Genomic DNA, 22,940 nt, shown 5'->3' on the forward strand with positions numbered 1-22,940 from the left:
TCATTTTTCAAGAAGTCTTCCAATAAATGCATATACTCCGTTTTCTCTCCCAGTACCCTTAACAATTATTTTGATTCTTGTGATTCAAATGGTTTCCTGAAATGCTTTTACAAGGAGTTAGGAGGCCAGAGGGAACCATGTTGTTCAGTGAGTGACAGAAATATTCAATGGCTGTGAACAAAGTAATAAAAGAAAATTGATGGGATCATTTAAAAATTGAATCCCATCCCATGTTTCTGGTCATTATGCCTTGAGAATAAATGAGCTCCTGTATGTGATTTTTTTTCATCAAATATAGCATGATTTCTTATAAACTAGACATCACATCTTCCAACGCTTTTTGAGAGTTTATAACATCAACCACAACACTGACCATACAAAAATCCCTTAATAAGACATTTTAGTATGTTAGTAAAAGGATCATGTGACAGATCAGGAAAAACATCTTTGCTGATTTTTAATTAGCTAAATGCCTAAAAATAGTACATGTGCATTTTTGTCACAATATGCTGTTGCTAGAACACGTATGGTAAGTCAGGGAAGCAAGTATTATTATTAATCTGCTTTAGGATTCCTGAGTTTTGAGCTCAGAAGATCAGTCTGTGTGATCAGTGGAAAAATAAAAGTGAAATGAGAGAACAGGAAAAAATGATAAAGACTTTAGGAACAGATTTAGAAAAAAAGGGGGGAAGAAACCCTGAATAGAGGTGATTGAAAGAAAAAGGTATAAAAATGAGTAGGCTGACGAGGAATAGTGAAGCTATGATCAGAGGAATTTTTAAAACTAATTGGAGTGTACCTTTTTGGCTTTTATAGAAGAAATAGGATTTCATATACATGCATTAATTAATTTGTGAGATCACAAAATGGTCCAGGGAAACTTTTTTTTTTGTCTTTTAAGTGTGGATGGCTATGTTGCCGAGGAATGATGCATCAGTGATAGGTTATGACTTTAAATACGGTGTTAAATGACTGAAAATACTGTTTCAGAGACCTGGTTAACTGGAATGAAAATCAATTAAAGAACTGAGATTTTAAATATTTAGACATATACTCACCCAACAGACAGGAAAGGCTCCTTTGACTCAAGTCTGTGAAAAAAATGTTAAGAAATTATTTTAATATTAATATAGCAATGTGCAGTACATTTAAAAAAACTGCATTTACACAAATCTGACAGAATTATCATACTTGTTTGTATGAAAACGCACAATTTCACACAAGTAAAAGCTACAAAAAATATATTAAGACTTAATCTAGACTAATTCAAATTCTGGTTGGATTAATGCAGAGGCTAAATAAAATGAGAGAGATGTGGAATGGAAATGTAGCATTTAAATGATACATTAAGATAATAATATTGTTAGTCTTATTCTGATATGCTCTCTCTACTAATTTTCTTTTTTACAGTAACTTGCAGAAATTTTAATACATCAATTTATGGTCTCTGTGGTAGTGAAACAATTTAAAATAACTTCGGTTAAATAAGAACTGAATAATTTATTTCTAGTAAATATTTTGTAATGAGAGCTGCTGTATATCATTCATGGTCATTTTCTTTTCTTTTCTTTTTTGTCTCTTGTTTTTTTTTAGTGCCACAGCCACGGCACATGGAGGTTCCCAGGATAGGGGTCCAAATGGAGTGATAGCTGCCAGCCTATGACAGAGCCACAGCAATGCCAGATATGAGCCGCATCTATGACCTACACCACAGCTCACAGCAACACCGGATCCTCCACCCACTGAGTGAGGCCAGGGATCAAACCTGCAACCTCATGATTCCTAGTTCGATTCGTTTCCACTGCACCATGACGGGAACTCCCTCATGGTCATTTTCTGGCAGCAACACCACTTGCCGTAGTGGGGAGACATGTCACAGATGAGGGTTCTGCTTCCTCTGGGTCTCCTAAGCACCAGCGATTCTTTGTATCACCGAATATATTAAAGGCGAAATGTAACCCTGAAGCTCTGGCTAGTTGTGGCATCTTGAATAAGCCACTTAAAAACCTTCTGGGGCTTACTTTTCCTGCTCTTAAATCAGCTAGGATTTCTTCCATCTAATTTTCTGATTTCATAAAAATTAACAGTATATTCTTTGCAAAAGGTAAATAAAACAGGAAAGGATCCACTTCTAAATACATCCTAAGTAATTATTAAGGAGGCCAGTTGGTAGATGCATACTAGCCACTTTATTTTCATTTAACTTTTTATTACAGGTTAAATGTAGGCAAATATGGAGGACATTTTAATCTAAAGCCTAGTATTTAAAATTTTTAAGAATATTTCATGTTTTCAAATATTTTATTGATATATAAACAGTTGTAGGAAAATGGCAAGATGTTTAATTCTACAACAAACGTTGACCAATTATTATATTTTATCATGGACATTTGATGGGACTATCTTAGAATTAAGCCAAAAATCTTTACTTTTCCATGAATTTATTTTTTTTTTCTTTTTTACAGCTGTACCTGTGGCCTGTGGAACTTCCCAGGGTAGAGGTTGAATTGGAGCTGCTGCTGCAAGCCCACACCACAGCCACAGCAATACCTGATCTGAGCTGAATCTGCACCTACGTTGCCTCAGCTTGAGGAAACAAGGGATCCTTAACCCACTGAACATGCCATGGATCGAACCTGCATCCTTACAGACACTATGTCATGTTCTTAACCTGCTGAGCCACAATACAAGCTTCACTTTTCTATGACTTTAAACAATGATGACAGTAATCCCTTTTTAATCTCTACTTCATTCTGCGTATATATAAAAAATGGCTTATTAGAGATATGCCTTGGTCCACTTCAGGCTGAGTTGATCTGGTTCTTTGCCACATGCCCTACCACTTTGGGTGAACAATTACACCAAGAAGGGACTCTTTTAGGGAACAGGAACCCTAACAATCCTTCTGAACAGCAGCCCACAGGGAAGAAGCAGAGAAAACCAATAATAGTGTTGAGTTGGAGGCATATATTTATGTAATCTTTTCCCTTCCTGAATTCCAATATTATTTTCATCTTCAAGTAAACTACTTGCCATATTGTGTGTTTCTTTCCCCCATACACTTACGATATGGTAAGTAAACGCAGTTAAGAGAAAAAAGTTGAAGATAAATAATGAAATATGTTTGGATACACTTGTTTTATGCATACTGTTGCATATGGAATGGATGGTCAATAGGAACCTGCTGTATAACACAGGGAACTCTACCCGATATTCTGTGATAACCCACATGGGAAAAGAATCTGAAAAAGAATGGGTATACGCATGTGTATAACTGACTCACTTTGTTGTACAGCAGAAATTTTCACAATATTGTAAAATCAACTATACTTCAATAAAACTCTTTTAAAAAAGAAATTACCTTAAAGAAATGAGGGGGATTCTATATAATGTGATGCAGAAGACTGTTTACTTTCTTGGACCATCAATTTCATGAAGATATCACGTCTCTCTTATTTTTATAGCTAACATGTGGGTATTAATAGAATCCTTTCTCCTCATTTGCCAACAACTCAGCCTAACATCAATCAGACTTTAGTGCATGTGTGTGATTTGCTTGTATGAGGTTCCAGTCTCCTAGGTCCCCTTTCCCTTTCCCATGGTCTGTGCTGGCCCCCTTGCCTCACACTGCTTCATGCTTCTTAGGGCATTGAATTATATAGGGAAAGAATTTCAAAATATGTAAGATCAGACTCTTGTTCCATCCTCTTCATCCCAATTAACAATGTTAGGTCAACGTTTCCTTTCTGTTACTCTCACATGCTTCTTTTCACTCCATTCCCAGGCTGTTTTCATTACTTACCCCAACCTGGCTGGTCTCTCCAAATGTAAATTCTTTGTTCAGAGTTGCTTCAGTTTTACACTCTGGACTCACACAAAGCTTCCTTCCCTGCTGTGGCCCTCAGCATTTGTTTAGAGACTGCATTATTCAACAGGAGTGAAAGTGACACCCACCACTTGCCTTTTCCCAGGCCATTACAAAAATGCTGAGTTCAGAATGTGTTTGAAGTAATGTTTCTTGATTGATTTTCCTTTTTTGGAGAAAATCAGCATATAGCTACATATGCTGCCCCAGTGACCCCAGTGATTAATAGAGTTAGTCTGACTAGCTAGTTAGTTGTCTCTTTGACTTTGACCATTTCACTCACCACTTCAACTATCTCCTTCCAAGTGCTTGATGAAAGATCTCAGAAGAGAGTCCAAACTTTTCACAATGATATTGGACAGAGTTCTGACTGATGTTTCAAAAATTGGGGGTTTGCAAACTCCAGTCTGCAGGACAAATCCTGCTCCACCACCTGATTTTACATAACACACAACCTAAGAGAAGTTTTTACATTTTTAAATGGTTGGGAAATTTCCAAAGAAGAATAATATTTTGTGACCCAGGAAAATTATATGTAAATCAAATTTCAGTGTCCATAAATAAAGTTTATTGGGACACAGTTATGCCTTATTTACATATTCCTTACAGCTGCTTTTGTGCTACAGTAGTAAGTGGAGTAGTAGAAACAGGGACTACAATGTCCACAATCTTTACATATTTACATATGTATATGGGCTTTACGGAAAAATAAGTTACCATCACATGAAATATGAATATATCATGGAAAGGAATTGGAGACAACCTCTCAAAAGGGGCACTCTTTATTTTGATACATATCAAGATATTCTCCCAGACTTCAAAGTTCAAAATAATTTGAATTCCCTTTCTACAACTCCAGTTTAGTCTCTGACCCTATTGACAGATTAATGCTATTTTCATGCCACCACTTTTCTTGACAATTTCAGTAACCATAATATGATGTCTAAATTTTTGAGCCTGTCGTTTGAAACTCTTCACAAACATGCTTCACACAAACATTCCAGGTTATTCTTTACTGCTTCTCTTACTCACTACTTTATTCCAAGAAATTTGTCTATTTATAGCCCAAACAACTCTGCTTTAGCTTTGCTTTGGTGCCTTTAAGTGTTCTATTTCTATACTGGAATACTGCCTTTTCCTTCCTTCTTGTATGCATGATCTATCTTTTATCTAATTTAAAAAGCCAATTCATCTTATAGGAACAGTCCTGTCACTAAGCTTCTATTATCTTCTTCACTGTGACAGAGTCTTAGGACAGTAGTCCTGGTTAAAAGAATAACAGAGCTTTATTAAGACAAGTAAGAATATTAAACTAGCATCTCTGCTTAGATAGGAAGCTTCTGAAAGTTCTATGTTAAGTCTTCCAATGGGCCTAGGTGGGAGGTGTTTGCTGATGCTCTAAGACGTTTTTCGTTTTTTTTTCTTTTTTAGGGCTACATCTGTGGCACATGGGAGTTCCTGGGCTAGGTGTCCAATCAAAGCTGCAGCTGCAGGCCTATGTCACAGCCACAGCAACACTGGATCAGAGCCACTTCTGTGACTTATGCTGCAGCTTACAACATTGCTGGATCTTTAACCCAATGAGCAAGGCCAGGGATCGAACCCACATCCTCACAGATATGAGGTTAGGGTCTTAACGGCTGAGCCACAACAGGAATTCCTTATCCTCCAAGATTATTGCCCACTAGTCACCATAAGCCATGAAGATAAGCCCAAGGTACCAGGACTCCCAATCGTTTTCAGTTACACAGAGAAGGAAATCTTGGTAGGGAGCCACTATCTCATGTCTCAATCTCAAAATGATGACACACTGCAGAGGAAAGTGACAATTGGCTCTCATCGAACATTGTTGTGCTTTGTAACTAACTACTCAGCCATGGCTCATTACATGGGAGCTAACTTTTCTCACCTTGAATGATTCAGAGATCCTTATACTTTTCTAATTAATTACATAGCAAATATCATAGTCAACTTAAGGGGCTATATTATGTAGAATACAGAGAAACCAGCACAGTGCCTGACACAGAGGGGACCATGATGGCCACAACTGTGCCAGAAATAGGTTGTTAACTCTAAAGGCTGAAACTGCTTGGATCTATGAAAAGCTCATTTTGTAATTTTAGTGCTGAAAAGAAAAAAAAAAAAAGTAAAAGAAGTCTACTAGGAGAAACATCCTTTTGGAGAAAATTGTTTATCAATTTTATCCTAAGAAACAGATGATTGCACTGTGATATGCCTAAGGAGAAATTTTTCTGAGTTTTTTTTTTTTAATAAAGTAATTGTTTTGCAAAGAAAAGGATTGATTTTATCTTTCCTTGGATTTTCTTTTAACATGAAATAGGTAGTGAATTTAATAGTACTTCATTCAGGACCTGCTAAAATTAGAAGATAAACAAACTATAGCCTTCAGAAAAATAAGGCACAGAAGAGAAATAAAATGGAATGAGAAATTAAGATCAATATTGGGGGCTAAAGGATTTATAATACTTTGTATTTAAGGACAACAAAAAACTAAGCAGTATTTACTGAGCCAGACATTACTCAAATGCTTGTAAACACTGGCTTATTTAAACATCTTGATACCTCTTAGGTAGATCTCATTTTACAGAGAAAACTGATATTCGAAGATGCTAAGTATCTTGCACAAGATCACACAGCAAAAGGGTGGTTGAACTAAGATTTGAATTTAGGCATCTGGCTCCAAAGTTCATGGGGTCAAATCTTGCATGGTATGCTACCTCTCATCAAAATACTTATTTTGTTTGTCCTGTTGTTTGTATGTGCTTTATGGCACTGCCACATGGCCTCTCTTTATACTTTCTGTGCTCTATTGAGAAATCATGTCTGGTTTCAAATGTCTCCAACATGCTAGATATTCCCAAACTAAAGTCTGCAGCATCACACTATTTGTGACACAAGGCTACATTCATCCACCATACATCTCCAAATGCATGTGATTCAAACTTAACATGCCTCAAGCTAAATTCATTGTCTTTCTCTCTCATTCTTTTCCTCTTTATCCCTAACTCAATGGCATACTCAGACACCTAGATCTTTCTCATTAGTTGCTTGCTTTCTTCTTCTTCTTCTTTTTTTTTTTTTGCTTTTCAGGGCTGCCCCATGGCATATGGATGTTCCCAGGCTAGGGGTTGAATCGGAGCTGCAGCTGCTGGCCTACACCACAGCCACAATGACTCAGGATCCAAGCCATATCTGCAACATATACCACAGCTCATGGCAACGGTGAATCCTTAACCCACTGAGCAAGGCCAGGGATTGAACCTGCATTCTCATGGATACTAGTCAAATTCGTTTCTGCTGAGCCATGACAGGAACTCCTTATTAATTCCTTTCCAGCAACACTCATGTTTAGTAGATTCTCCTAGTTCTGTTGTTTTTGTTGTTGCCAAAGATCCTCTTCATTCTGTTCTTACCTCTCAATTGTTATCACAGTTCAAGTGATATCAACTTTTATGTAGGCTATTAGAATAATCTCCACAGTTACCTTCCTTCTTTAGTATTTCTTTGGAACAGCCATATCTACTAGCAGAACTATTTCTCAGTGATACAAATGTGATCATGGAATTCCCTTCATTACAAATCTCTGAGAGCTTCTAGAGAGTACTCCATTATAAGGTAGCACAGGTTAGTTAGGAATGCTTTATAACCATTCTCATAGCACCCTGTAACACTTAGTCATGATATATTAAAAATTGCACGTGGGAACTCCCTGTGGTCCATCAGTTTAAGCATTGTCACTACTGTGACTTGGGTTCGATCCCTGGCCTGGGAACTTCCGCATGCCAAAATTAGCTTGGCTAATTTTTCTTTTTTCTTTTTTTTATTGCAAGTGTAATTTCCAAACTCCCTGTTATGATTGTATATTCCTTGGAGGCAGGAAATCACTGCATTTCAAATAACTAGAATTGTGTATATTTCATAGAGGCTCTCAGTAATGATTTTGTCAAATGAACTTTCCTTGCCTTGCTCCCCCACCCTATTTCTATTATATGCCTACAGAATAAAATCCAAACTCTTTTTATTTTTATTTTGTTTTGTCTTTTTTTAGGGCCACACAAAGGCATAGGAGGTTCCCAGGCTAGGGGTCCAATCAGAGTTATAGCCATTGGCCTACACCACAGCTACAGCAATGTGGGATCTGAGCCGCATCTGTAACCTACACCATAGCTCATGGCAATGCTGGATCCTTAACCCACTGAGTAAGGCCAGGGGTTGAACCCTCATCCGCATGGATGCTAGTCGGGTTCATAAACTGCTGAGCCATGATGGGAACTCCAAAACTCTTTAGTAGAACTAAACTTCATTCACAATCTGGTTCTGATGTGCCTCCTCAACCTTGAGACTCTACACCTACAGATTCTATGCTCCAGTGAAGCTGAGACATCTGTTCACGGTCAGGTGACATCCCATTTCCTCACATTCCCATGCTTTGGCATATCCTGGGTTTTTGCAGAAATGACTTCAACTACCTTGGCTTTGTAAAACTAGTGGGGTTTTTTTTATGACTCCAAAGTGACTTCTAAATATTATCCCTTTTTTTAGTTAAAATGGTGGAACAGCAACATAATTTACTATTCTCTTTAGCGATGATGATGACCTAAGCCTGCCCTATATTTAAATGGATGTACCAAGATGCTGAGGAGACAGGTTCCAGAATCAGACAGATTCCAGTCCTAACTCTGCCACCTTCTAACCACGTGGCCTTAGAAAAGTAAGGTGCTTTTTATTTATGCCTCAATGATCTCATATGCAAAGTAGAATTAATAATAGACCTAACTCTTAGGGATGTTGAGGGAAATAGATAAATAATTCAATACATCAAATATAGGGAGTCCAGGCTGGAGAATAGGTTGTTGTGGTTGTTAGGTGTTAATGAATCATATTGAGATATGTTGGTGAAGATATGCATGAGGCAACAGATAGAAATGTAGGCCTGGAGCTGAGATAAGACATCTGGGGAAATACATCTTTAGGCATCACATGATCAATATAGAGTTAGTATTCACATACTAACATTATAGGAGATAATGAGAACCCCCAGAGAGTGTATGTTGAATAGGAAGAATAGGGCTGAGGAAATAATATCTGGGGTTACTCACAGGCTTCCAGGAATAGATGCAAAGTTCAGAAAGGGGCAGGAGAAGTGTTTATCCATTTGTACTAATTTGTAACTGGCATGGCATCCAGCACACAGCTGATGTCCCCCAATGTGAGCTAAGTGAGAAAATCTGTGCTTGGATCTGCCACCAGCCTTCAATCTGTTCTGTGGGATAGGAGTAAATAAATAAGGGAAGATTTCGCTCTGGAAGCAGCTCAGGTGTGCTTAACCTAAGCTAGAAAGGAAGAGAAATGGAGGAGGAGCACATTCTTAGATATAAACCAGTCTACTTACAGGCCAAAGCTAGTGTTGAAATCTAGTGATGATTGAAATGTAGCTTGTCAACCTATGAGCGAATGAATGAATCCATTAAAGGGATAGAAGACCTTTATTCATGGCATACTTTTTTTTCCTCATAAAAGATTAATCTTCATCTGCATTTCAAATAGTGTTTTCAAGAGACATGAGTGCAACATGTTTTATGTAGAGAATATTGTGGCTGACGCCTCTCTATCCCATCACTGTCTCCATAAACCCTGGGAGATTCTAATAATGATCACCGTAGCCAGAGTTTACTATGTGTCAGGAACTGTGCCAGGCCCTCCAACACATATAATTTTGACAACAGCAGGTGAGAAAATTAAAGTTTAGAAAGACTAATCTGCTCACAGCAAAGTTATGGAGTCTGAATTCAATCACAGGCCTGATTCCAAGGTATAGACTCTCATTCCTAATAAATGGGAAAGACTATGAAAAAATGCTACGCTGGCTGGACCTCTGGTCTAATTGTCCCCATATGGGGAATGGTGTGGTTTAGGTCATTGTGAGTTAAACACCTGCTAACCAATTGCTCCTCATTAATATAATAATTTGACATGTTATTTTACAATTCCCTCAATGACTTTCTTAAGGAATACAGGCATCTTATTTTGATATTTAAAATTTCATCTACATTGCCATTTGTAATCTAAGCACATCCACATAACATTTTCATCATTCTAGATTGTCTGATTTAAACTGGGGTTTTTTTTCAAGGTAAGTGATTAAATATGAGCAAAAGATGATTTTGATCAAAGATAAGTACTTGTGATTCTTAGAGGTCTTCCTTACTGAACATTTTGTGTATTAAAAGTAAAACAGTTCTGTCAGTATTCTTAAAAACTCAGTTACCACCAAAAAGCAAACAAACCAAACAGAGTCCTCTATGTAACAAGAACTGGATATTCATAGGTAATCATAGGTGAGTTCCAGTGAACATCAGAATCTCTTTGTTGTACCTATTCCCTTGGCTATTCTTTCCTCACCTTATGAAAAAAAACAAAAGCAAAGTCAGGCCATCTTCTGTGAGGGCTGACCAGGGCCCAGATGTCTAGGAGCTCTTGGTCTTGGGAGCAAGACCAGAAGCTTGTTAGGAAGAACAACCTTCATGGTGCTGGACAAGAGGATGAAGGACCACTGGGCTGCGCAGGTGCCAATGTTAGCTCCATTCACCCAAAAACGTCTGAGTTTGCATCATCAGTCCATCAGCATCTTTGGTGGAACTGGAGTTCAAGATACTGTTGTCCATTGATCACGAGCATCCCTCTGCAGGTCTCGTGCCAACCATGGCACTCTTCCAGGTGTGGCTACATACCAAAGTGTAGTGTTAGGATAGATGCACAAGGATTATAACAAGTATAGCCTTTTATGGAGACTTGGCATATGCACAGTTTCTCTGTAGGGTTTAACAGCTATTAACAAGTAACTAAAAGAGATAATTGAAAAAGACAGCTGAGCAGCCACTTACTAGTTTTTCTTCAATTTACTTCCCTTCACTACATAGGTCTGGAACTGAGATGAGAAAATCTTACAAAATGAAAATAATTGAGTTGGAAACTATCACTTTTCAGAAAATCATTTTTCTTATGGTAATGGAAACATCCAGAGTTTCCACTGAGAAATCTGTGGCAAGCAGAGCTTTGGTGAGACTGTGATGGGATACTCAGAGGTGGCTGAGAGTGAGAACAATCATTTCCTTAAAAGCTTGCATGCCCTAAATCTGAGAGGTCACATAAGTTTTAATTTTCATGTCATCGTGGATTAATTGATGGTGGTTGCTGGGAACAATGTGTTGACAAAAATTCTAAAACTGTATTTAGGTCTCAGGGTGTAAAAGTGCTATAATTAACCTATGTCTGCTACAGAAATGGGAAGATAAAGGAGAAGAAAGGTTCAGATACGTATTCACCAACTGTGTGCTAATAGAAGGTACAGCAATTTGCCCAAACTTACGAAAGTAATAAAGAGGTATAAAATCTGCAGCACAACCTAGATTTCTAGACATACACCAATGTGTACAAATAATAATGTATACCTAATGCCTCATGATATGATAATAGCCAACATACCAAATCTGACACACCCTTTAAGCATTTTAGTACATTTAATCCTCAAAACATCACTGTGAAGATGGTACTATTATTTTATACATATGAAACTGAGTCAGAGAAGGATAGAGTAATTTCCCCAAGAACTATAAGCTAGAAAGTCACACAGCAGGATGATAATCAGGCAGTCTGATTAAGACCTTTTTTCCTATGTATTATCTGTTGGTTATTAGAGGAGCATCAAATTCACTTCATAGCTAAGCAGAGTCAGACTCCTTCACTCCTATGGTGGAATTTTTATACTTTTATGGCCACCCAGCAACATATGGAGTTCTCCAGACCAGGGATCAGATCCCAGCTGCAGGTGCCACCTATGCCATAGCTGTACTGCACTGGGCCAGGGATGGAACCTGTATCCCAGCACTCCTATGGTGGAATTTGCCTACAATGGATTCCATTTCTCTGGAGTAAAAAAACCACAAGATTTCCCCTTTATTTCCTGTGATGATTTTTTTCAAGGGCTTTCAGGCCTAGTTGAAATCTCTGATTTGGGCTTTCATCAGGCCCCTTGGTGCATTCTCTTGAAGTTACTATAATCTGTGCTGTTGACTCTAGGGACAGGTTAATGTATGGCTTTGGTATCAACCAAAAATCTCAGTGGCAGTTTTGACACTCACAGTCATGACTTCTATCACCTTGCAAACAAGGCTGCAGGACTTGTCTCCCTTGGGCAGGCTAGAATGTGTTTCATAACTCCAGGAGGCCTTAGCCATGGCAAGAGGAACAGAGGTAAAGAATAAAAAGGAATCTCTGGGCAAGAAAGGTCATTAACCATTGGCAAATTCTCCTGGGAGGTTTGAAATTCTTTCTCCAGCAGCCCTGGGAATAGTGTTAGGGGTATAGCTGGTAGCTCTTTGGCTGAGGCAGAATACAAGATCTCTGCCTTGCTCTGTTGTGATTTCCAGAATCAACCTCATCAAACTTTCCATTGCAAGAGAATGCACACAACTCTGGATGTTTCCATTACCATGAAAAAAAAAATGATTTTCTGAAAAGTGATACTTTCAAACTCTGTTATTTTCACTCTGGAAGATTTGCTCACCTCAGTTCCAGACCTGTGTAAGTCAAGGGAAGTAAATTTAAGAAAAACTAGCAAGTGGCTGCTCAGCTGTCTTTTTCAGCTGTCTCTTTTAGTTACTTGCTAATAGCTGTTAAATCCTACAGAGAAACTGTGCATCTGCCAAGAGCACAGACAGGGCAGGCAAGTAATCAGTCACAGAGTTATCCAGCTTAATATCTCAATCCTCAGTCCTATTCTTTGCAGAATTCTAATGTCATTTATTGTTTTCCATCCATTTTAAATAGATATAAGAGCCAATATATTTCTGTGCAGTCTTTTGATAGCCAGTCATAATAAGTTGTTCAGAGTGTGAATGGTACTAAATGACATAATATTTTGTGGGGCCGCTCCAGTAGGTTGAGATGAGCAGTTGACTTTCATCCTCACAATCCCCTCCCCCAACCCCCTCCTCCTCTGGTCTACATTCTTTACCTGTGCCCCACCTTCGCACACCCATTTTGGTCCCACGTGCAACCTCATCCTCTCCTCTGCCCTATCATAAAAAACACTTGAAGGTCATTCAGCCTAAACTGTAGCTAATATTTGATGCAGGCTTGGGAACAATAACTCATTTTTGCATATATGTAGGTTAACTAAGTCTCTGCTCTTCCCAGCAACAAACTTGTCTGAGTTCTTGTCTTGGTAACCTCAGGCCCTCTCAGACCCAGCTCCCCACCTTTCCAGTTTAAAAAAAAATCCCAGCCCTTAATGACCTTGACTACCACATGCTGACAAAATTGTGTGATGCCAATTGTCTGCCTGGGTTACTCAGTATTACTCCTTCGGGGTTGTGTTGAAAAGTTATACATGACTGCCAAGGCTCCATTTTAGTGCAAGGACTTAGGTTCCCCTAACTCTATGAATTTGGCTATCTTATAGGAGCATGAGTTTATAATTTCAAATCCAAGCCCCTCCTGGGCTGCTCCTTGAGTTAACCATGCAGGATCTAGCCATGAACCCAAACCTGATGGACACAGACTTGTTAGAGATTCCAACAGGCTTCACAATACACAGTCCAATGGAGAATTACAGGTAACATGAACTTTGAAGAGCACTGACCCAGTTGATTACTTCTCCATGAAAACATTTTCTTCTCTGGGTTCCATATCAGTTAGTGTAACTACCTCACTACTCATTTCTTTTGGCTCACCTTTGCTAGTTCCTGACTTCAAATACTAGTGTGTTCTAGAGCTCAGTCATTGGAGTTCTTCTCTTTTCTATCTTTAATTATTCCTTTGGTGTTTGTTCCTATCTAGTCTCATGGCTTTGAGTACTATCTACATACTGATGACTCACAGATGCGGGTACCCAGTCCAGACCTCTCCCTGAACTCTGAATTGCACATTCAACTGATTACCTAACATCTTCACTTGGATGTCTAACAGATACCACAACTTTAGTATATCCCAGAGCTACACTTATAATCTCTATCACCTACCTTGGCCTACTCCATCCTCTGCTGAAAGTATTCCAGTCTCACTTAATTGCAGTGTCATATGTCCAGAAGCTTAGTTCAAAAACGTTGGAGACATCTATGGTAGATTATCTGAGCCTCGTCAGTTCCTTCCCTCCACCCATCAGAAGGTGAAGTCTATGCCCCCCATCTTCTACATGGACTGGCCCTGTGACCTGCTTTGATGAACAGAATGTGCAACAGATATGATATTGTGCAACTTCCAGCCCAAATTTTATAAAGACAGGCAGCATCTTCTCCTTCTTGAACTTAGTCACTATGTGAAACTCTGATTAACTTGTGCCTAGGATAAAGTCTAAGCTTACCACATGGACAGACTATGTGGAGGAAGATGGCCAACCACCAAAACTGTTCTAGCCATCCCCAGTTGAGGCACCAGATATATAAGTGAAGAAACCATCTCAAACACAACACACAGCAGAACCACTCAACTGAACCCAGCCCAGATTTCTGGATAAGACAAATAATAAATTTGTAAGCCAGTAAATTTTATGTAGCAGTAGGTATTACTGTCCTTGACTCTCTACTTTTTTTACAGTCCACATGCAATCTGTCAGTAAGTTTGTTGGCTCTACTTTCAACATATATCCATAGCATAATGATTGTTTTCATCGCAGATACTACCACTTTATCTGAGTCACCATAATCTTCTGCCTGTTTTTCTATGTTCCTCCCTCCTTCTTTCCTAACATATTCTCAACAAAAAGCTAAAGTACCCCTTTAAAATTTAAGTCCTGTCATGGTATTCCTTGTTTAAAACCTTTCAAAGACCCTCAATTTCACTCAGACAAAAAGCCAAAGAACTGTAGTAGTCTATGAGGCTTTATGTGACTCGGTGCTTCCACTGAATTTTCACCATTTGCTCCAGAAACACAGTCTCCTTGTTTTTTCTTAAACACATGGGCATGCTTCTGCTTTAGAGTCTTTGTGCTCTCAGTCCCTCTGCCCAGGATGATTTTATCCCAGGTAAAACCTTACCTGCTCATCACTTCCTTCAAGTCTTTCATCAAATACTGCCTTCTGAGTAGGCTTTCATGGACCACCCTATTCCAAATTTTAACACTTCTTCCCTTCCCATTCCTTATCCTTTTTACTTTGCTTTACATTTTCTTTAATACTTCCTCCCTTTTAAATTAATGTTTATTTAAATGCTTATTTTTGTTTATTATCACTTACCTCACACTTAAAGGTAGGGTCTGGGATTCTTGTCCATTTTGTTAACTGATGGATTCTTAGTTCCCAGAACAATGTCCAGTGGGTGCTTAATAGTTACTTGATGAATAATCATATCAGTGAGTCTGTGTTCTCTGCTCTTCCACTAGACCCATAAGAATATTTAATACAGGCAGAACTGGGTCAATTCCTGACCAGCTCTGTTGATAGAGGCTTAGAGATAAATCATTCTTCTAGGCTTAAGAACATGTGGTCCATTCACAAGTGCTGGGATCAAAAATTCTTCTTAAAGTCTCCATCATTCTATCATAAACTCTTAGGGCTGACTCCATGCTACACTCTTTTTGTCCTTCACCTCTTTCTGGGTCTCACTCTCTCTCTCTTTCTCTGTGTGTGTGTGTTTCTCTCTATCTCTCTCTGTATCTCTTTGTGTCTGTCTTTCTCTCTATCAATTTGAGTTGTTGCTAACATTTCGTTTCTATCTTGGATCCTAATAAGTTCTTATGGTTCTGTCCCAAGATCCTTCATGGAGACCAGCTGACTGGTTTTCCCAGTTGCCTTCCGAGCCATTTTCAGTCAATATCCCAAAACTGGAGCTGTGCTCTGGATCTGAGTCAATGGCGAATACTCACAACTGGGTTATTGGGTGGCAGGTCTCTACAGCCAGACTGAGTAGAGAATGTCTATCTGATAACTCCCTGCTCACATTATTCTTCACCTACACATAAAGCAATTTTTTCTTGTTATTTATTTATTCGGTATTATATTTAAAAAAATAATATGTTTGAATTTTTCAGTTAAAGTGTATGGCTGGTATTACTTATTTCTTTCATAAAGTCTTTATTTTTTCCTGCCACATGTTTCAAATTTTTTACACTCAATTTAGTTCCTATTTTCAAATATTGGTTATAAAATATTTATTTTCTCAATCTTCTAAACATGGGATTTGCTATATTGAGTTTATGTAATACAGAGTGAAAAATATGATATGAGAAAAAACAAAATCTTCAGCAAATCAAGAAATTAAGTTATAATTCTACTTAAGTTCTCCTAGAATTTCACAATATCATAATAAAGTCTTCACCCTGATATCATGAATGGCTTATTAAAAATAGGACTTAAGATGCCTGAAACAGTTGGTAGGCAATTTAACACAAAACACTATTTCACACAGGATTATCTGTCTTGTGGGTCACCGTTTTTCCCTTTTCAAACTTAGCTATGGTTTGGTATATCATTTACTTAAAAGTACATTCTGATACATTTACTGTACTCAGACTCATCATGATTGGCTGTCCTACAGGGATTGATTTTCTCTGTTAAAAAGTTAGGAACACAGAAACTCTGCCCTCTCTTTCTTCATGTACCACACACTACACACTAAAGCTATAACTTACACTTTATTTAAAAGTCTTCTGTTACTATTTGTAGCTCACTGCAATGTGCCCTTTCAAAGAGGCAGCAATAGCAGCAAAGTATCTGAAATACAGCTTTAAATACAAGGGTACAGTTAATGTCAGGCAGACACCATTGTCTTATTACTGGCTCACTAATCTGTAGTCAGAAGAACTGCCATCCCTATGCATTACTGATTACTTATTTTATTGCCTCACTTTAAAGGCTCATAAATTTTGACTTTTTTGTTTTTGAAGATGAGATGATTTCAGCTGCTCCTCCACTGCACCCTGAACTCCTGATCCTGCAGTGAGTCCTGGCAGTGACTGCTTCTCCACATAGGGCTGGTGGCCTGAGCTGAACCATAAGACAAATGTTAATGAAGCTGCCCTTTTAGAAAATTAACTTTTATAATAGCCATGGTGACTGAAAGAGTCTAGTTATAAAGATGAAGGGCTGTATCTGTTTAATTGGTTTGACATAACACTGAGCACAAAAAGTCCTCATTCTCTTGGTATGTGGAAGTTACCGGGCCAGGGATCAAACTTGCACCACAGCAGCAACCTTCACCTCTGCAGTGACAATGTGGTTTCCTTAACCTGTTATACCACAAGGGAACTCCTAAAATGTCCTCATTCTTGCCTATGTGCTTTTGTGTTTATCATCTACCACTGGAAAAAAATCTGCTTTTTAAATCTCTCTCTCTTTGTTATAAAATTCTCATTAAGGAAAATGTGCATCAGGTACTAAAGTTGCAATAAATATATTACCCATATTCTTGCTGTCTAAAGACAATTACGGCTAATATTTCAAATTCTATTTTTTTGCTTCACATATTTGTTTCACATGTAAGTAGTTTTGGTTTGCTGTTTCTATAATATGTAATTAGATACTATTATATAATTAGATACTACTACATATGCTATTTATATAGCTTTTCCTTTTTTTCTCTACTTGTATCTTAAATCTTTCCCTTATAATTTGAACAGTTGTGAACATACCATCAGCAGATGTGGAATACTCAATACTGTATAATATTTTGGTTGAATCAGATGACTCATTATTATAAATAAAACTGCAAGAGTTCCCGTCGTGGCGCAGTGGTTAACGAATCCGACTAGGAACCATGAGGTTGCGGGTTCAGTCCCTGCCCTTGCTTAGTGGGTTAACGATCTGGCGTTGCCGTGAGCTGTGGTGTAGGTTGCAGACACGGCTCGGATCCCGCGTTGCTGTGGCTCTGGCGTAGGCCGGTGGCTATAGCTCCGATTCGACCCCTAGCCTGGGAACCTCCATATGCCGCGGGAGTGGCCCAAAGAAATAGCAAAAATAAATAAATAAATAAATAAATAAATAAATAAATAAATAAATAAATAAATAAATAAAACTGCAAAGAATATCTTGGGAATATGTTCATATGTATATATTTTTACCTTTTAAAATATTTGGAATTATTTATCTAGACATACTCCCAGAAATGGAATTACTTAGTCAACAGATATGACTATTTTAAGGTACTGGATAGAGTTTGAAGAAAAAAAAAGGCATAAACTTGATAATGAAACATGTATGCCTTACTTTAGTGTCTGGATTAGAAAGACAATAGCAGAATCTCAGATGTTAGAAATGGGAATAACCTGAGAAATGCTTTAACATAATTCTTTCATGTTGTTAGGAGAAAGCTGGGCTTAGAAGAGGTTAGATTACTTATAGCCACCTTGTTGGCATGGACAGGTAGTAGCAGATACAGGAGGTGGTTGCAGGTTTCCTGACTTCTACTTCAGTGCTCAGAGAGAAGATATTTCAAACATATACTAAAGTACAGAGTGTATAGCAAGCCAGCTTCATTTGCAATATAATGTGCTTAACTCAAAACAAACTCTTGGTCCTTGATTCCACCATAGAATAAACGTACATGGAATATATGTCAGTACTTGAATCTGGAAGAAGATTCCTTAATACCCTGAGTATTTGACATTTAACAATACCAGTAAGGATGAATTATTAATCATGTTATCATTACACTAGAAAGGAATTCTGAAAGTTTAATAGAGTTAATTAATTTCTAAAAGAACAAATATTTGCGCAAAGCATTCATCATACACAGCTGACTGATAATCTAGTGAGACTATATGTTGCCTTTTTTTTCCCCCCTCATCCATCTCAATATCAAAAAATGAAGCATTTTCCTTTTAGTATTTAACTCAATCAGAATAATTATTCTTGCAAAGACACCAAAATGTTTATATAATTCTTACAAGAAAATTGTGAACTGTTCTCTAATTAATGTATTTAAAGCTAACCAAAGCTAACAAACTTATAAACTTCACTTTTTTGTTATACAGAACTTGCTCATAATTAAAACTTTAAAAAATCTTTCTATAACTCAACATTTTCTACTAGCTTATAATTTGCAATATTTTCAAACTTTAATTTACCAGAGGAAACTACATTTTTATAAATATGATACAATTAGTTAATTTTAGCCATATGTGGTTAAAAAAACCCATTCACATTGAAAAGTTGAGACAAGATGATGGAGAAAAAAGAGCTACTTGGTTTCCATTAATCCACTCATATCCATCTATATCATACATATTCATTTTAAATTTAATTTATTTTATTAAAGTATAGCTGATTTACAAAGTTATATTATCACCATCCTGTCTTTTTTTATTTTTTCCATTATAGTTGATTTACAGTGTTCTGTCAATTTCTAATGTACAGCAAAGTGACATATATTCATTTAACCTTTTCCTCTCATTTTGTGTGGGCTCAGATGTTCCTCCTCATTGTGACACTTTTCTACTTATTTTTTCCAGTAGTCAGAAGATAAGCCGTCTCTCCGGTCATAAAACATCCTCATACGTGTGATGGGAATATTATAGAAGTCCTGGTGCTTTAGAGAAGCAGTCAGTGAGGTGGTACAAAGGTTAACCTCTGGGGAAGGGGCATAATAAAAGGAGCTTCCATCAGTCTTACAGAAACCAGTCTTTAAATATCACTCTCAATTGTATTTTTAAAATTTGAGACAGAAACCTATGAACCTAAAACTTAATCTTTCCTCTTGAAACTAAGGGAAGAGATTTCTCTTCCCTCCTTTTCCTTGGATCATTTACTTTAGAAAAATGGTCATTGTGTTTTCCTCTTTCTTTGAAATGTATATAATTTTTTTTTGAAAATTAAATAGGCCTTTATGACCTAAACTTATCTTTTCTTTAGGACTCAGCAGCCATCTCTTTGAAATCTAAGTATCTAGGGATACAAGGCCTCTATTTCCTAGTTTCTACAGGAGGATAGGAGTCCAATTTAGGAGTTCCAAAGTGTAAAACTATTTCTTCTCGTAAAGATATGAGAATGGTTATTTTCCTCTGGATAAAGCCAACTACCAGTTAGTTAAAACAGACAGTCACCCTCATTCCCAGGTGAATTTATAATGAGCTATGCAAGACAAATGGTGTTGTCAAGGCCTCTTACTTGAGGAATAGTTATGGTTTATCTTGAGAATATGTATAAAATGGGTTATATCTGCCTCAGCATATAAAAAGGTGCGACTTCTGTCTTTGCAATCTCTTAGCAGATTACCCATGATGTGCATTCTGGATTAATGCTTATTCAATAATAAATGTGTTTTCTTTCTCTATTACCTTTGTGGAGAGGATTCCTGGGTTTGGAGAAGACTTTGTTTTTAACTGTATTAAAAAAATAGTAAAGAAGAGTTCCCGTCGTGGCACAGTGGAAATGAATCCGACTACGAACCATGAGGTTGCTGGTCCTATCCCTGGCCTCGCTCAGTGGACTGAGGATCCGGTGTTGCTGTGAGCTGTGGTCTAGGTCACAGATGTGGCTCAGATCCCGCATTGCTGTGGCTGTAGCCTAGGCCACAGCTACAGCTCCGATTCGACCCCTACCCTGGGAACCTCCACATGCCCTGGGTGCAGCCCTAAAAAGTAAATAAATAAATAAATAAGTAAATACAGTAAAAATTTTCCCAAAGGAAAATTTTTTTAGTTTTTGATTCATTTAAAAATAAGACGAGATATATACATTTTTTCATGCCCTCTTCCATGTAGCCTTGTGGAAAGGGCAACATGTCTTAGAATTTTTAATTTAATGTATAGATTGAGAAGACAGAAGGGATATGAGCCCTTTGGGGCAAAACTCCTCAAAAATAAAGACAACTAACTTAGACTGGAAGCTCAAAGCTCTATATTCTCTATCAAAGGTTACTGTAATGACCCCCTCAAAAAAAAAAAGAAAGAAAGAAAAAGAAACCAGCACCAACAATGAAGACACTCCATGTTGTGATCAAGCTAGGTCATTGTTTTTGGAAGGTAAACATGTGAGATGCCCACCATACTGCTATGATCCAGTGGGACTAGCCGGTTACTGCCTGTGCTCTAACTTTAATATCCCATCATGCAAAGCATGAAAAACACAAGCAGAGATACAACAAATAAATAACCCAAAGGCCATCACACCCAAATACAGCTGATGAGGAGGCTTTGTTTCAACAGAAAACCCTGTTTTCAGAAATGAAAGAAAGCCATGAGTTCATGACAGGCCGCAGCTTCTAAAGTATAATAAAATTACCAGCTAGAAGAAAAGAGTTGTGTGTCTTCATTTGCCCCGCCAACTTGAGGATGAGGTGAAATTTCAGCCTTTTCTTTCCTACTCTAGGTTTATAATTCCTCTTCCATTTCTCCCGATCCCAGAGGAGGAATATTAGTAACAGGAGAAAAGGCGCAGATGGGGCCTTACAAAAGGCCTGGGAAGGGTCATTAACACCCAAGCATGGTCTTTTTTCTTTCAGTCTTTGAAGCTGGGTAGACAATCAAACTGAGGGGTCACTCTTGCTTTCTATCTCTTCCCAGCATGCAGCTATGTGCATGATTTGAACAGGTGCTGCTCTAGCCATCTTGGTATATCACTCTTTTTGAGTTTCATGCAGTTAGTTCCAGGATGGTAAACTGCTTTGGGAGAAGCAGAAGGAAAGACTGTGTGGCTTGTTCTACTACAGTGTATCCTTAGATTTGTTGAGATACTTCATGAGAAAATTCCCATTAACTTAAAAATTGTATGTGTGGAAGTTCCTGCTGTGGCACAGTGGGTTAAGAATCCAACTGAAGCATCTCAGGTCACTAAGAAGTTGTGGTTTGGACTCCGCCTAGGGCAGTGGGTTAAAGGACTGGCATAGGTCACAGCTTTGGTATAGGTCACAGCTGCATCTTGGATTCAATCCCAGGCCCAGGAACTTCCACATGCTGTGATTGCAGCCATAAAAATTAAAGAAAACAAAAACAAACTCTGTGTGTTTGTTAGAATATTGTCTAACTGCTGCTAAAGGTGGTGTCTACTTTGCTATTTAGATAATTTCATCTGTTATGAGTAATTCTCTCAGAAGGGAGAATTAAGGAAAAAATAGTCTCTTTTCACAGATTGGAGTACTCTTTTAATTTATCATGCTCTCCCTTTTTCGACTGCTAGAAATCTCAAAGCTAAGTTGGATACCCAATTGAAATATTTTATTATTGCATTATATTTTTTAAATGTAATTTGCCTGATCCCAACCACCAACCTCACTTCCTACCCCCCCCCCCCCGAGTTCCTGGCTCTTATTGTTTACCTTTTCTTAAAATTGGTTGTATAGTTTTGCTTCCTTTGATTTTTATCATAATCATCTTATATCGGGAGTTTCCATCATGGTGCAGTGGAAACGAATCTGACTAGTATCCATGAGGATGAGGGTTTGACCTCTGGCCTTGATCATTGGTTCAGGGATCCAACATGGCTGTGAACTGTGGTGTAAGTCGCAGGTGTGGGCTCAGATCCCGGCAGCTGTAGCTCCGATTCCACCCCAGCCTGGGAACTTCCATATGCCATGGGTGCGGCCCTAAAAAACAAACAAACAAAATCACCTCAAATCAAACAAATCAAATTTAATTGTTTAAAAAGCCTTAGAGAGGGATTATCTGGAGTACCAAATTGTACCATCCAGTCTCCTTGTATTAGTACCATGTTCTTCCTGTGTGCAAGAAGATATTCACAGACATTTATGCATTAAAAACATGACAGAAGACTGCAAATATGCCATTCTTCAATAGAGCAGATAATTGACAGCAGCAGAACTATTTTAATGGGTATTATGTCAGCATTTTTTTCTTTTTTTTTCTTTTTAGGGCCGCACGTGTGCAGCATATGGAAGTTCCCAGGCTAGGGGTGCAATTGGAGCTGCAGCTGCCAGCCTACACCACAGCCACAGCAATGTGGGATCAGAGCCACATCTGTGACTGATTCTTAACCCACTGTGTGAGTCCAGGGATTGAACCCCATGTCCTCATAGGGGTTCAATCCCTGGACTGGGTCAGGTTTGTAACCCATGAGCCACAACAGGAACTCCCAGCATTTCGTTAAATATTTTAAATTAAAAT

General features: G+C 38.0%; 1 protein-coding gene across 3 annotated transcripts in view; it reads right to left on the minus strand.

Moving 5' to 3' along the window:
• Positions 1-22,940, minus strand: part of RALYL (RALY RNA binding protein like) — a 751,148-nt gene that overhangs the window by 115,106 nt on the left and 613,102 nt on the right. For 2 of the 3 annotated variants that reach the window (XM_047782954.1, XM_047782952.1), the window contains exon 4: positions 1,059-1,091. The exons of the other annotated variant lie outside the window; for it this stretch is intronic. In XM_047782954.1, coding sequence (XP_047638910.1) covers positions 1,059-1,091 — 33 coding nt within the window. The remainder of the gene's footprint in view (positions 1-1,058; positions 1,092-22,940) is intronic. 3 annotated transcript variants of the gene reach the window in all.

The sequence above is a fragment of the Phacochoerus africanus genome, chromosome 6 (assembly GCF_016906955.1).
Source record: "Phacochoerus africanus isolate WHEZ1 chromosome 6, ROS_Pafr_v1, whole genome shotgun sequence".
Lineage (NCBI taxonomy): Eukaryota > Metazoa > Chordata > Mammalia > Artiodactyla > Suidae > Phacochoerus > Phacochoerus africanus.